This window comes from Falco rusticolus, chromosome 2 (assembly GCF_015220075.1).
Source record: "Falco rusticolus isolate bFalRus1 chromosome 2, bFalRus1.pri, whole genome shotgun sequence".
NCBI lineage: Eukaryota > Metazoa > Chordata > Aves > Falconiformes > Falconidae > Falco > Falco rusticolus.
In genome coordinates, this window is record NC_051188.1 from 23,088,107 (window position 1) to 23,102,711 (window position 14,605).

The 14,605-nt window shown below is 52.0% G+C and overlaps 1 protein-coding gene across 2 annotated transcripts in view; it reads right to left on the minus strand.

Moving 5' to 3' along the window:
* FLT1 (fms related receptor tyrosine kinase 1) overlaps positions 1–4,025 on the minus strand; it is a 117,863-nt gene extending 113,838 nt beyond the window's left edge. Inside the window, exon 1 of one of the 2 annotated variants that reach the window (XM_037376963.1) lies at positions 3,692–4,025. In XM_037376963.1, coding sequence (XP_037232860.1) covers positions 3,692–3,992 — 301 coding nt within the window. In that variant the 5' untranslated portion in view covers positions 3,993–4,025. The remainder of the gene's footprint in view (positions 1–3,691) is intronic. The other variant, XM_037376964.1, reaches the window with a different exon arrangement.
* Between the last annotated feature and the right edge of the window lie 10,580 nt (positions 4,026–14,605).

The following is a 14,605-nucleotide window of genomic DNA, read 5'->3' on the forward strand; positions in this document are numbered from 1 at the left end:
CCTCCAGTCTCCCCAGTGGCAAATTTTATTGTTTTAAATGTATCGAGTGCTTCTGGATATGAAGATTTTTACTAGGGCACAGGCCAAGTCCTGATTTCCTCCAGCATGAACCATAAAGCAAGATGCTAGCCTAGCCCAATTCCTAGCCAAAGGAATTACTCCACATTTACATCAGCTATGAGAAAATTAAATCTGGCTTTGTGTAGCGTGTATGAGCAAAACACCTGTCTAGTAAAACACCAGTAAGTGATATAAGTAATTTTCTTCAGCAATGTCAGTAAGTTTGATACTTAAACCCATTTTTTTGAAAAAAACTATGTTATGCAGTAAGGTCTAACTCTTCTGCTTATGTGAACGCAGTCTGTAATTTTTAAGGGAGCCCAGTTTCCACGAAGATCCAGAAGAAGTGGGAAAGCCATTTTTTCTGGACTCCATGAAGATCTCCATCCCTAAGCCCACATTAGACCACTGTAGCCATGTATCTGTGCAGCTGTTTCAGTGAGGACTCAAATTAAATTGAAACCTTTACAGACAAACTTCCATCTAAATGGCACTTTCAGGGAAGTCAGGTTAGTTATTGCAAGAAATTAACCTCAGCACTGATTAGATTTGACCTGGAATTTCTTTCTTCATTTTTTCCAGCTGACCATGAAATTGAAAAGTCCATCATTCACGGGGGATTTTGATGATCTAGTTCCGACTAGATTCTTATGGCACTGTTGACAGATAAGACTGTAACAGACGCTATTTACCTTCTAGCTGCTAATTGCTAGGTATAGCTTCTGTGTGGAAAACTGGAAATACAGCCAAATACAGCCAGATCATGTTTCTGGAAATGTGGCCACAGAATTATTGATCCTGGCTGTAGAATTTGGTCTTTTCAGGGTTTAAACCCAGTCCTTCACATTCCCAAATGCTAAATTATTAAAATTATTGTCATACAAAGTCTAGGATTGGGAGATTGAACTTAACATGGCAACAGCATTTCATGTCGACGATTATGTGTACAGTCTTCAGCATAGATGGATGCAACACAATATGGAATAAATATACATACAAGCTATAAAGGAAACATAAGCTAGTACTATGCAAAACACAGACAGTTCTTTCCCACATCAACCAAAATACACATGTGCATAAAAAGACAAGAGAGCTGAAGTGCCCCACACTCACATGTCAAAGAAACATAATTTCCTTGATCTCATTTTTCAAATGAGGACTCTCACTGCTTGTAGCTTGCATGATGCTTTGGGGAAATTTAAATTATTAAATAGACATATATAAGCCAAAAGATCTCCTTCTGCCGCTTCTTTATGATGCTTTCTCTAGTAACTCCTGGACCACTGACTATTTCTGTGAATCTCCTCTAGCACCTGTCAGTAAATGGAAGCAGAGACTGAATTACAAGAGTGGACCATATGGTGGTGATGAACTGAGCTTCATCAAGAACACTTGAAATGGGAAGCACTAGATTGCCTAAATAAGAGTTTTAGGTAAATAGGCATCAAAGGAAAGTGAAAAGGGAAGAAAACCAGAGAGATATGCATGGTACAAGAAATCCCACCACTTCACCAGTAACTTTGAAACTCTCCATGCAAACATACCATGCAAATGCAAGTATGGAAATTTTTACCACTGACCCAGAAGAAGCATGATCAACCTGGGATGTCCAAACAAAGCTGTGCAAGGGTGATTTTCTTTCAAAAAAAAAAATTAAAGTGGAACAAAATCAAAACGTTTGAGGAAATCTAAATTCTGATTTGGAGCACAATGTCTTGTGCATTTAAGGCAGGGTATGAATTTCTAGCAAAACAGTTGTAGAGGCACTCAGCCAACCTATAGAGAAGAATCTTTCTGGTGCCTATGGCACCTGAGCTGACCCCGGGATGTGCCCAGCACCCAGAGCACCTGTTTTCCCCTAAACAAGCCAAGTTTTTCCCATTGGAATTGATCTAGGGTGCACATGTCCCTGACAGTCTCTGGAACAGGAAGGTGAACTAGGGTCTCTTAGAGCCCCTGCCTCACAAGAGTCCACCTTCTCCCTGGGCAGTGGGTTTGCCATGCTTTGCACAATGGAAAACCTTTCAGACAGGAAAGAGGAAGCCAGTCCCCCAGCATAGTTGGTCACTGCGGGAGCCCATGTGGGAGCGGGATGCTGAAGTTCAAGCTCAAGCTGTGAAGGAAGCCTGGCAAGGACTTGAACCGACATTTCCTGTATCCAGGGTGGGTGTCCCTTGCCTGTGCCTATTTCATCCTGGGCATAAGAACCTCCTTGGCAGTGACGAATAATGTGGGGAAATTAGCACTTTCCTGGGAAAAAGAAGGAGGGGGGGGGGGAAGAATACCTACATATCCATATCAAAGTTGATGAATCAGCACTTCCCTAGCAGGAAAACCTCCCGTCGGAGCGGCCCCGCCAGCTCTCCCCCGGGCAGCCCCGGAACGCGGCGTCGCCGCCGACAGCAGGAGCAGCGCCTGGTGCCCACCGGGCCGGGGCCGCTCCCGCGGCCTCAGCGGTGCGGGGCTGCCCGGGATCAGCGGTGCGGGGCTGCCCGGGCCCCGGCCACTGTGCGGGGCAGCGCGGGGGGTCGGGCGGCCGCACCGCTAACCGCAGAGCCGCCGCGCTGCTCGGCCAAGGGCCTCGGCTCCGGTCCCGGGGGGAGCTCGAGTTTTTCCTTCCCCACCCGGGATTCGGTCTCGCCTCCAGCCGGCCGCCAGGCCCGGCGATGCTGCGCGCCGTCTCCGCGACCCGGGGCGCACCTGGGATCTCCGTGCGGGACACGGGGAGCCCGAGCGCGGGAGGGCTGCGGCACCGCCGGGCCGGGCCGCTCCGCGGGGCTGCCCCACGGTTCGGTGGCCCAGCGGGGCGAGGAGCCCAGGCGGGACCGGCGCTTGCCCGGCCCCACGCACCCCTGCTCCCAGGTGACCAGCAACGCAACGCTGGGACGCGCTCCCCGCCACGGCGCTGCGGCCGGCTCCTCGCTTGCAAGCGAAGTAAGACACGACGAAGGAAAGCGAACCTGCACTGACCCGATCCCGGCACACGCAGCGTTACGGGATGCAGGCGCCGGAGGGCAACTCCATCCCACTCTCCAGAGAGACTCACGCCGGGTACCCGCGCGGCCACCCCCGCAGGCAGCCCCGACCCGCCGCCGCGCCGTCCTGCCCGGGGCCCGGGGAGGCAGCGGGACCTGGATTTGCATGATGGGAACGGGCACCTTCCCCGCTTCACTGCGAGAGGCTGACACGTGGAGGAAAGAAACCTGCCCTGCAGACGAGACATGCTTGCTTTCCGTGATGCACCGGTTCGGGCATCTCCCAGAGCGGCTGTCCCCCGTGCCCGGCAGAGGCTCGCCTCCCCGCCGGCACCCCCGCCTCGCCCGGAGGAGGGGAGGCACCACGGCTCCGCATCGGCGGCACCCCCGCGGCGCCGCTCCCGGGGCATGCCGCCGGCGGTCCGGAGCCGAACGACCGCTCGGGATGCGGCGTTTCGCGACCCTCCGAAAGCGGGCGGATCGCTTCCCCGGCTCTGCGCAGGGGAGAGGGGCAGAGGGGAGGCAGGTGCCCGCCGGCTCCAGCCGACAAGCGGCGTGCGGCGAGGGGCGCGGGGGGCGCCGCCGCGGAGGCTCATCGCCCGGGGCACGTCGCGGAGCGGGGCCGGAGGGCGCCGCGGGTCCCGGCGGACCCTTACCTGCCAGCAGGAGGGCGGCTCCCAGCAGCACGGTCCCTGAGAGCAGCTGGCGGGGCATGGTCCTGCCCGCGGGAGCGCAGGGCTCTTCCCCTGCCGACGGCAGCGAGGCAGAGGCAGAGGCGCCGGCTGGGCTCCGACGGGCTCTCCTCGGTCCCGGGCTCCTGCCGCGGTGGCGGAGATAACGGCGCAGCGCGGCGCGGGATCCGCATCCAGCAGCCCCGAGCCCTCCCCGCCCGCCCCGGCCCGCGGAAAGGGAGTGTCCGCTGCGGGCCGCCCTGCCAGCTTCACCTCCCGCGGGCATCAATTACCGGCCAGCCCCGGCCCCGCTGATTTATAACTTCTCCACCCCTCACCGCGCACCCCTCCGCCCCCCCTGCCCACATCCTCCGCCGGGAGCACGCCCTCCCCGGGACGCGTCCCCCGCCCGCCGGCGGGCACGGCGTTGCTCCCTCGCGGGTCTGCCGGCCGCCCCCCGCCCCCACGGAGCCCGGCCGCGCCCCCCGCCGGAGCCCGGAGCTGCGGAGTTTCCAGCCGCCGGGGGCGGGGGGCGGGGAGCGGGGCTCGCCGCCCGCACCGCCGCACGGCTCCCCCGGGAAGGCGCGCACCGTGCCTGCGTTCCCCGGACCAAAGGCCGAACGCTGGCGGTCCCCGGCCCGCAGAGCCGCTCTCCGGCTCCGCAAGGAGACGCCGGCAGCGCCGCGTCTCGTCCCCAGCTCCGGGCCTGGCTCTGCCCGGTGCCCCACAGCGTTTCCCCCGCTGCCGGGCACGATGCTCGGAGCGCCCCGAAGCGCTGCCCGTGCCCTGGGGGCCGCTCGACCCCCTTTCCCCGGGGAGGGGGAGCGGCGGGGCAGCCTGCCCTGCGCGGGGCCTGACCCGCACCAGCCCGGGTCCCCGGCCGGCGTGCTCAGAGCAGCGGAGCCAGGCAGGGGCAGCACTGGTTAAGGATGCTGCGGGAGTCCGCCCTACCAGCGCTGCTGCTGGCCTTCACTGACCCTGCGACATCCAGCACTATCCTACAAACATATTTCCCTTCCTATGCACTCAGCTCGTGTTTTCCATACGTGCTTTATTTTGTGAAAAACCGTGAGAGAGCCCGTGACAGCCGAACACAAGCCCGGTGTTTTTGCTTTTCCCCTGTGTGGCCAGGGAAAGGCTATTGGATGACTCAGGTCTTTAGTTTGACCCAGTATGGCGCTTCCTATGCTTTTGTGCTAGAAGTAAGTTGCAAGACTGTCTGCATGGGGCAGGTAAATGTGATCGCCCACATTTTACAAAGAAGGAAATGGAGGCACATAAAGAGGTTAGGTGGCTAGTCCAAGGTCATAGGAAGCTGGTGACAAGAGCCAGAAATAGACCTCACATCTCCTGTGTCCCACCAGACCGTCCTGTGCAAGAAAAAAGATGACAAGTTGGTGTTGTTTTTAACTTAAGAAATGTTTAACTTTCAAGTTTAAAGTCTGTGAGAATATTTCCTGCACAATTTTGTCCGACTCCATAAGTGACACCGTAAACTAAGAATTTAAGTCTGCATTTTCCAATCTTCCTGCCCCCAGCTGAGACCTTGAAAATAAAATAGTTATGGATACCTCCCCCCTAATCTGCCCACACCATAGGGGGAAGAACCCCAAGGTTTCTTTCCCGAAGAGGATGACTCATAAGAAATCACCTCCTCCAGCGGAGAGGACAGCAGCTGGGAAAACAGTCGGCCAGGGAGGACAGACCAACAAGAACTAGGACACTGGGCATCCTGACAGCTTAGACCCCCTAGGAGCAAGGGCTCCCTGTGGAAGAAGCTCAGGGAACTGGATGTTCCTGCCTTTGACCTACCCAGTGGTGAGTACGTGCTGAGTCTGAGATGATGCAGGCCCCCATCACAAGCTCAGCAGCCATGCCACACCAGTTCCTCCCTGCCCTCTTCACACCTCCTACATCACAGCTGCATTCTGTCATGGCCCTCCAAAGACCACAGCACTCTGGCAAGGCATACCTCCTTCCTTCTCCAATGGATGTCATCAGCTTCTGATCCACCCAACAAGCTGAGGACCAGGGAGGGCAAACCTTCAGGTTTGCCCCAAAACCTTCATCATTCTTCATATGCTAAAGCCAGGGAAAGAAGAGATACGAGGCCTGCATGAAGACTGAAAAGACCCCAGTAGTGAGATACCGGGAAGAAAAGAGGCAGCAGATGTTCCCGTAAAGCAGAATGAAAAAGATACAGTGCGAAGCCTGTGCCTGGAACTGGATGAAAGGCATCTAGAAACACATAGGCTGAACCATCTGGACAGATGAACAGTGTGCGAGTGAAGGGGAGGGCTGTGCGGAACCTATTGAGCTTAATTTTGGTGTACTGCCCTCTAACTGGCAACACCTACCAGGGTGAGAACTTATTGTGAAGAGTAGTTTAGGTACTATGGCCAAACAAACACTAAAGAGCTGCTCATAGACCTGTCCCAGGCAAATGTCCATCCCAAAGGCAATATGATCTCTTCATACCTTAGGCCTTGGTCCAATGCTAAGTAGTGGCTGGCATATGTGAGGATATTTTTATCCTTGGAATAAAGGATATGTAACTGTTGTTACGTTCCCTTCAGCTCTGAAATGTGGGAAATTTCCTTTTTTGTTTTTTAAAAAGGCTGTTACTAAATGCTAGAAAGGAGATCAACCAAATTTAGCAGCTGAGAGTAAGCCCTCTTTAAAACGTATCAGGCAAATATCCTTGCTGCAAGGCTGATGTGCTGCTGATGATAGTGCAAATCTCCAGCACTACAGAAATTGCAAAAGAGAGAGGAGAAACAGCCCTCACAGTAGACAACATCTGGTTTTAGTGTTCACTTGCAGCCCAGCAGTACCTTGTATTATTGAATTTTACCCTGCTCTGGAGGAAGATGGCTTCTACCAAGCCTTTTGCTTGAACAACCCATATATCTGACACTAAGATCATCAAGTTGCCAGGCAGCAAAAGCACCAGCTCTCCAATGTGCATCCCTTACCCCTCCCTGGCCAACAAGACTCATTGGAACAACATAGAAAATGAGCAACTGGAAATTTGATTGAAAAAACAACTAATCAGGGCATTCAGCCCCTGGGCCCGCCTTGAGCAGCAGACTACCATGCTGCAAAGAAACACAGACACCACCCTGAGCGCATAGGACCTTTCATAGCTGAATTCTTAACCAGGACATTGCCTCTTGACTGCTCTCTGCCAGTCAGTCTTTATGACTCTTGCATGTCTGGCTTCAAGAGTCAGGTGGGGTGGAGACTCCTCTCAACACGGATATGACTTAGTCAAGGCACTGGGGCACATCCTGAGGTTGTGGATGCTACTCCCTGTTGGAATTAGGACACTTGGAACATCCTGACTTAAGGCTTTAGCCAAGTCTCCTAGGAGGAATCACTTGGACAGTTCCCATGGACCTGGCAAAAATAAAGGGCCTGGAAAATCCCACTCACACCAGCAGCTGATACCCTCCCAACCTGATCTGACTCTTTCCAGCCATGGAAGCAATTTTTTATTTGCACCGATGCTCAAAAGAGCTCCTTGTGGCACTGATCCTAATGTTCAGAGCATTACACCAAAGCCTACCACCAGCACCTGCACAGAGGGTGCCTGCCCGTAGAAGAAGACTGCATGGGCCAGAGTTACAGCTGAACAACCTCATGATACCTGTTGATACCTGTACTCACAGCAGAGAGGTAGACACCTCACAGGAACAGACTAGTCTGCCTTTGAGAGGATCCCAGGCTCAACTGTTGGGAGAGAAGGAAAAATGTCCAAAGCAGAGCAGATTGGATCTCCCTCTGCAGGTCTTCTGCGGAATCTGCATCTGCCAACTGTCTTTGAAGAGGACTGGGTGCTCCCAGGACCCAAAATTTAAGCCAAGCGGTATTTCAGTTAGTCACCTGCAAACATTACAATTTTTTTCAGAGCCAGTGGGAAAGGGTCCAGTGCTCCTTGTCCCCCAGTGGGAGCCTTCTCGGTTCCCACAGCCCCTTGTCCCTTGTCAGCTGCACTGGCACAACCATTTCTGGGGCGAACAAATGCTTATGGGACTTCGTGTAAAACAGTTTGGTGAAATAATCCATGATGCATCTTGCCTGCTTTTTATGGAGGGCCACTTATAACCTGGGTTGTTTCACTGATACAGCTCAAAGCACACTCACACAATGGGAGACCCAGTGAACAGAGACAACTGGAAGAATATTGGAGCTTTTTACACTCATCTAGCTATTGGGGAGACTGTAACCTGGAGCAAGATTCTAGGTGAGAGGGACTGGGTCTACTCTACCCAAGACCTTCCTCTGACTCTCTTTTCCACTCTGTTTTCAATGACGTGTTTTTGGTCACCATTATTTTGACATCCTCTGGTCCCATCTCCCTATGTCAGGAACAGAGTTTGAGCAGCACACTATCAAGTGAATCCTGTTTAGCACCATCATTGTAACTTCAGCTGCTGCCGTTATTTGAATTTGCCCACCACATTGAAAGCTGCACGTAAACCAAAGTAAAGTTCCTTAGTTTACTCCAGGACTGTGAGAAGAAAAAGCTGAGACTTCTTTAGTACAGTGTTTACTGGGACAGCTACTTACACGTGCCCACCAGGCACATACATAGGTAAATGTACACAGAGACATAAACTGCAGCTGTGGTTGTGCTTTCCCTCAGCAAGGCTGAGCTTTACCTTATGTTGTATAGGCTCTTGGCTCTGTACCCAGTCAGTGTGTGTGGCAACACCAGCCCAAAGCTGCAACAAAGAAGTAGTCCTTGCAGGACAGCCTCACAGCACTGCTGCCTGTCCTCCACAGAAGGGTATGACAGCTCAGAGAAGGGATTGTGTGACGACTTCATCCAATTTCGCACTTGCATCAAAGTTAGGTCCACTTCTGAGGGCAGGCAAAGCAGGCAGCTGTCTAATCATAGCAAGAAAGTAGAGGTAACGGGAACACGTGATTTGATACTGCTCATTTTTTATTGTAATTAGTCACCCGGCACCAGCAATTAATCAAATTACCAGTATTTTATTGGGTGGTTAGGAAGCTAATGGTAAGAGTTCCTGCATTGTTCCGGCCCGCAGAATACCCCCTTCCGGGAGTTTCAGTGGCTGAGCTGAGGAGCTTAACTGGTGGAGTACAAGGTCAGCATCTTTGCTGGCAGTAACCGTTGTGGAGAAAGCTAGAGGTGAGGGTCTGCCCCTCCTGTCCCCTGGGAGCCGCTCTTAAACTGAGGCCATACAGCTGATCCCAGCTTATGCTACACCATGGTTTACAGCAGCTATAGCAGTGCCCAGTCTTGTTCCATGACTGTGTCCTCGCTGAGTGATCACCAGGCAGTGTCTGACCCTAACCACTTTCTCTGGACCTGATCCTGACCAAGACTTGCTGTTCCACAGTCTTGCTCCTTGCTGGTGTGGCAGCTGCTCCCACCTGCCTTTTTACTGTGCTTGGCTCACTCGGGAATCAGCTAGCCCTCAGTGTTCCCTGGAACATCCAACATGGTTTTGGCTCTGCCAGCATCTCCTCTTCCTGTCAGGACCATATGGCAGAACGCCAATGGTTTCATCCCTCTTACTAAAAGCAAACCCTTACAATGCACATTTTCTTTCAAAATAATACACAACCGATTTTGATGGTACACTCAGCAATATTGCACTGAACAGGGAAAAAAAGAGTGGAGCAAGAATTTTTTGCCCCTGAAAAACACAAGTACAACAGAATAATCTTAGTAAGCTTTTCCACTATATGCTGGACCCCACTTGCATGCGTTCACACCTGCACCAATATGGGAATGACCTACTTCCAACAGAGCTGGGTTGGCGCGGTGGTAACGTAGCAGTTGTCAGCTTCATCTCCCAGGCACTTGAAATGCAGTGCCCAGCTATGGCTTCTTTCCTTTATCTGGGAGGATATATATAAAAAAATATATATCTATATGTGTGTGTGTGTGTGTGCGCCTTTCCTGGAGCCATCAGTACACGCACGTACCAGGGTAACTATTTAGAAAGAGGCAAGACCACATGAAAGGATCGGTTGCATCTCCTCCCTGTGGCATCGGGCCAAGGTCACTGCATTTCAGTGGGAAAGACAACCAGAGGTCAGCAAAAGAACCACAAAACCAAACCAAAACATGTCAAAAAGGGAAAACTACCCAAGAAAATAATGGGCCATGAAAAGAAAACTAGTCCTACAATGAGGAGCTCTTTCCCGCATACCACCCCAAACACCAGCCCCTAGAGGCTTAGTGTTTCCCTCACCATAATACAAACCAGGCCTCCACACCAGGAGCCCGCGCAGCTGCTGCTCGCAGAGGAGCTGGTGACTCAGAGATATGCATGAACGCCGATGTCCTGATTATTTTGGAACAAATTGGATACAAAATGTGGACAACAGCAAATGGTTACCTGACCACAGAAATGATGTTCACAGGAGTATCTTGGAAGTTGTACTGGGAAATGTGGGATATGTACAGCACCGTCAAGGTCCTGCAGCACCAGAGTAATGCATACGGTTGCACCACACATGCCCCAAATAATAGGGTTGGTGTACTCTCTGCCCCACATGCTGGTTCACTTACACGACTGCAGGCAGAGCAATTTCAGGACTGAGGATTCAGGGCACAAGTTTGGAGCTCTGGGCCCAGGGAGGTCCAACTGGGCTAAATCAGTAGCAATGGAAGTCTGCCAGACAGGTGGAAACACAGAGGGCCCACTGCCATGTTTGCCCAGAACCATGTCAGGCCTATCTCCAGCTCCATCTGCAAGTAGTAAGAATGAGGTTTTACAGAGCGAGACTAAGGAGAGCTGCACCGATCCAGAGGGATTAAAAGAGCTTCCTCTGAAATGCACTAGCATTCTTTTTTTTTCGTTCTCCCACCACGACTGAGATTTTCAAGACAACAGTTTTAAGGTATCACTTTCCCACAACATGTTTCCTTGAAAAGAAGTAAAAAAGTAAAGCATAAAAAAGTGTTTAAAAGAAATAAGTAAAAAAATGAAACTGACTGACAGGGATAATTAAAAGATTGTTTCACTTCCAGTTCCATGAGATACTCGTGGTGCTGTGGGCGGTTATTACCTCAGTGATGCAACAGTGTCATTTCCACACTATGAGATGAGTATCTTTGCTTCCTTCGGTGCAGGAAAACCATAACTAGCTGATCAGCACAACATGCAGGCAGAAAAGGATTGCTTGCTGACTTGGCAAGCCTCAGAGCTGCCGATCTGGTGCTTTGAAACCCTGTCTGGGAATGCCCTCTTGTCACCAGGTCCAGCAGACAGGATAGGATCCAGCACAGGTCCAGGAGGGAGAACGATCTTGCATAAATTCATCTCACAAGCACCAGGAGCTGCTGATACGGTTTATGTGTGTCCTTACCTTGCAAAGCTATCGACTCAGCTCCAGAAGCTGAGGTTTAGGTTGTTGTTAGCTAAAGGGGAAAGACCAGAAATTTTTGGTTGACAGGACTTCTCTTGAGCTTCTCAAAAGCCAGGATGGGGCTGCAGTCACTGAATCCAAACCCATGTTTGCCACAAGGCAATGAGTAACATAACATCATTTGAAGAACAACTGTGGAATGTGTATTATACTTTATACACACACAGCCTTTTTGAGGTAAAACTTGCCCTGAATTCTATGTCTATACAGGACTAAGTATGTCTTTTTTAACCCTGTACCACAAGGGTTGAACATCTCCCGGGAGGGCTGGATTAGAAAGACATTTTAATGTTTATTTTAATGTTTTATTAATAAGCGTGTGCCCTTTCTGGGACAGCATTGTGCAAGGGTTAAAATCATTAGAAGAAACTGGTGAAAAGTTACTTCATGGACTTTACAGGTAGCATGAGCTGTCAGAGGGCTGAGCTCTCAGTTTGTTGTGTTTTGTTTTTTTTTTAACTGTCCCAAGTAGAATAAGACCTTTTTCTTTATTCATTTTTTCCTTTTTTCCCCGTTTTTTTCTTTTTTTTTTTTTTCCCTCCCCCTGCCCCCTTTTTCCCCCCACAGGAGGAGATAAGCAGGCTGCATTCCCCTTCAATGAACCAGCAGAGGCTGTGCCTCGCCGTGCCACCTTTAGCCGGAGGGCGAGCGGGACAGCCCCGCGGCGGAGCTCGGAGGCGCAGCCGTGCGGGAGCCCTGAGGGGGGGCGGCCCCGGGCGGGACGGCGCAGGGCGCCCCCGGCCCCTCGCCCCGCGGCCGGCGGAGCGGGGCGCGCTCCTCCCGCGGGCAGCGGAGCCGCGCTCGGGTCTTCCCTTGCTCCGGGGAGGATGCGGAGAGGAGGCTGCCGCCGCTTCCCTTCCCGAGAGCCAGCGAGCCGAATTTCCCGGGGTGTGTACGGTCAGCAATAAAAAGAGAAACGCACGATCCAAGTTAATTTTCCACCCCCGAAAGGAAATGCCGCTTCCTGTATTATGCAAGGCTGGTGCCAACAACACTGAAACAGGAGTCTATTGTCCTTTTCACAAAGCTGTGGTGGGGAAGGACGCCTGAGAAAATAGTCCTTTTGCAACAGAGAGGAGCTTTTGATCTTGGGGGGGGGGGGGGGGCGGGGAGGAGAAAAAGCGGGTGTGCGCTGGGGGCTTGGAGGGATGCACCGGGCGGAGCGGGTACCCGCCGGTCCCGGGGTGCCCCTTGCCGTGCCTCCAGCCCCGGTCGGGAGGCCAGGATGCGCCCAAGTGCCGGCGAATGTCTTTCCTCTTCCACAAAAAGCGATCACACGGCTTGAGCTCTGCTTCCGATGTGTGCGAGCCGGAACAAAGACACCAGGGATTAAAAGCCTCTTCCTGCCTCCCCCCTCCCTCCACCCCGCACCCCCCGGGTTAATGCAGATGACTTACAAAGCCGCGGTCACCGGGAAGAAGCCCACGTCTCCTCCGTCGGCGCTGGGGCCGCCCCGGCTCCCCCGCCGCCGGTCCGGGCCTCGGGGACACGGCTACACGGCGGTACCGGCCCCCCAGGTGGGAGCCGGGCGGTGGCGGCGCCTCCCGTTACCGGCGCCCGCCCGGCAGCTCGGCACTAGCCCGGGGTCCCCTCGGGGGGGGATCCCTGTCCGCACCGGCTGGGCACAGGGCACAGGGCAGCCGGTGCTGGGGCCAGCTGTGGGTACCGGCAGTTTCTTAGCGGGAAAAGATGAGTAACATCTGAAGAGCCGCGGTGTTTCCAAAAGCAGTTTGAGAGACGTGCTTTCCTGCCAGAGGCTTTGGAAAGATCATGGATTTCTTTCCCTTAAATAAGTGATAAAGGCTGAAAACACTTCGTTCCTACTCTAGAAGGATCATGCCAACCCAAAAGAGAATATTTGGATCCTGGATGTATGGGTTCATTCAAAGTTGTTGACACTGTCCCTTGTTAAATAATTCTTAAATAGTTAATCTTCCCTTAGAAGAGGTTTCAGAAGAACAATTCTTATTCTTAAAATAGTTCTTATGAACTTACTTATTAGTTCTTATTAAAGGCAAGTTCCTGCCTTTCTTAATGGGATACAAAACCCATTTCCAAGGGAAGTCTATGTCCAGCAAAAGCAGCAGGGTCAGGCTCTTGCTTTGACTGTTTTCTGGCAGCTGTCCGTCTGCAGGATGGAATCACTTTGGCCGACTAATGACCGACAGTAGCTCATTATGCAAATCATTTTCTTTAAATGTGCCTCTTGCCATCAAAAACAAAGCTTAATGTTCCTCCTCACACATGTAGATAGGCTTATTTAAAGGCATTTTAGGCAAAGAGGATATGGGGAACCTTCAAGAATGAAAATGTATCTTCTGTGTGTAAAAATAGAATGGGGTTTCCCATGTCCCAGAGCAGGTTTCTTTTAAAAAATCCTGTATCTTGCCCTATTTTTGTGTGTCCTTTGCTATAAAACCAGAACAGAACAAAAATCCCAAAGTAAAACAGATCATCCGGGTTCCCAGTAGCTTGCAAGGTGTTCACTGCTGAATACAGCTGGTTGTGAAAGGTAGTGGTGAATATCACTGGTGGCCTTCCAACCCCACAGCTGTATCCACACACCCTTGCCTCCGTCCACAGAGACACAGGTTTGGGTCTACGGTTTAACACTGGGCTCAACCTTGCACCATGGTCCTTACTCCCATCTAACCTCCGATACAGTCGTTTCTAATGCTGTCGGCATGCCAGCTCTTCAGGCTCTTTCCAGGCTTTTTGTGGAGGCCAGGCATACTGCAGGCAGGAAAAGCTGTGCTCTTTCTGTCTGTGGTGCTGTCTGCCCTCCCCCCAGCCTTTAGATGTGGGCAATTCGAGTTATCTCCCACCGACTCTGCCATAGGCTCCTGTTATCTGCAATAAGCCCCAGAGGCACAAATCCTTAAAGGCATTGAAGAGCCTAACTCCCATCAGAATGAGGGATGTAGCTGTCTAAATACTGCTGATAATCTACAAAGCTGCTCACGATTCGTATAACAGAGGTCACGTAAGTACCTACAGTCTGATACAGGCGAAGCCTAAGTAAAGTTTCCTTTATTATTACTGCTGCAGTTGCTCCTGCTGTTATTCAACACCTCTGCTAGGGCGTACCTACAAGTCCAAGTCAGGAGTTAGGAGTCCACTGGGAGAAGGAGCACAAGGAGAAAAGGTTCTGCTTATGAGATTTCACAGCCGAAGAGTGCACTGGGAAAGAGCAAATACATCTGACACAGAAGCGGTAACAACGGGAAGAATGTCACAAGCCGCCCAAGCACAAGAGCGCCTTCAGTGCGCCAGCTGCTTTCTGCTTTCACGGGGTTTTCAGGGTTGACAACAGAAGTAAACTTGTAAGGTTACAAGTATGTTCCTCCTGCCCCTCTGATGGCGGCTGGTCACTGGGTATCAATGACTACTGGAACAACTGCCACCAAGTCACCACAAAACAAGTTAGTCCACCTTCCCGGGCATCTGCCGGGAATGGGTTGGAAACGGGAGGGATCCCTTCCTCAC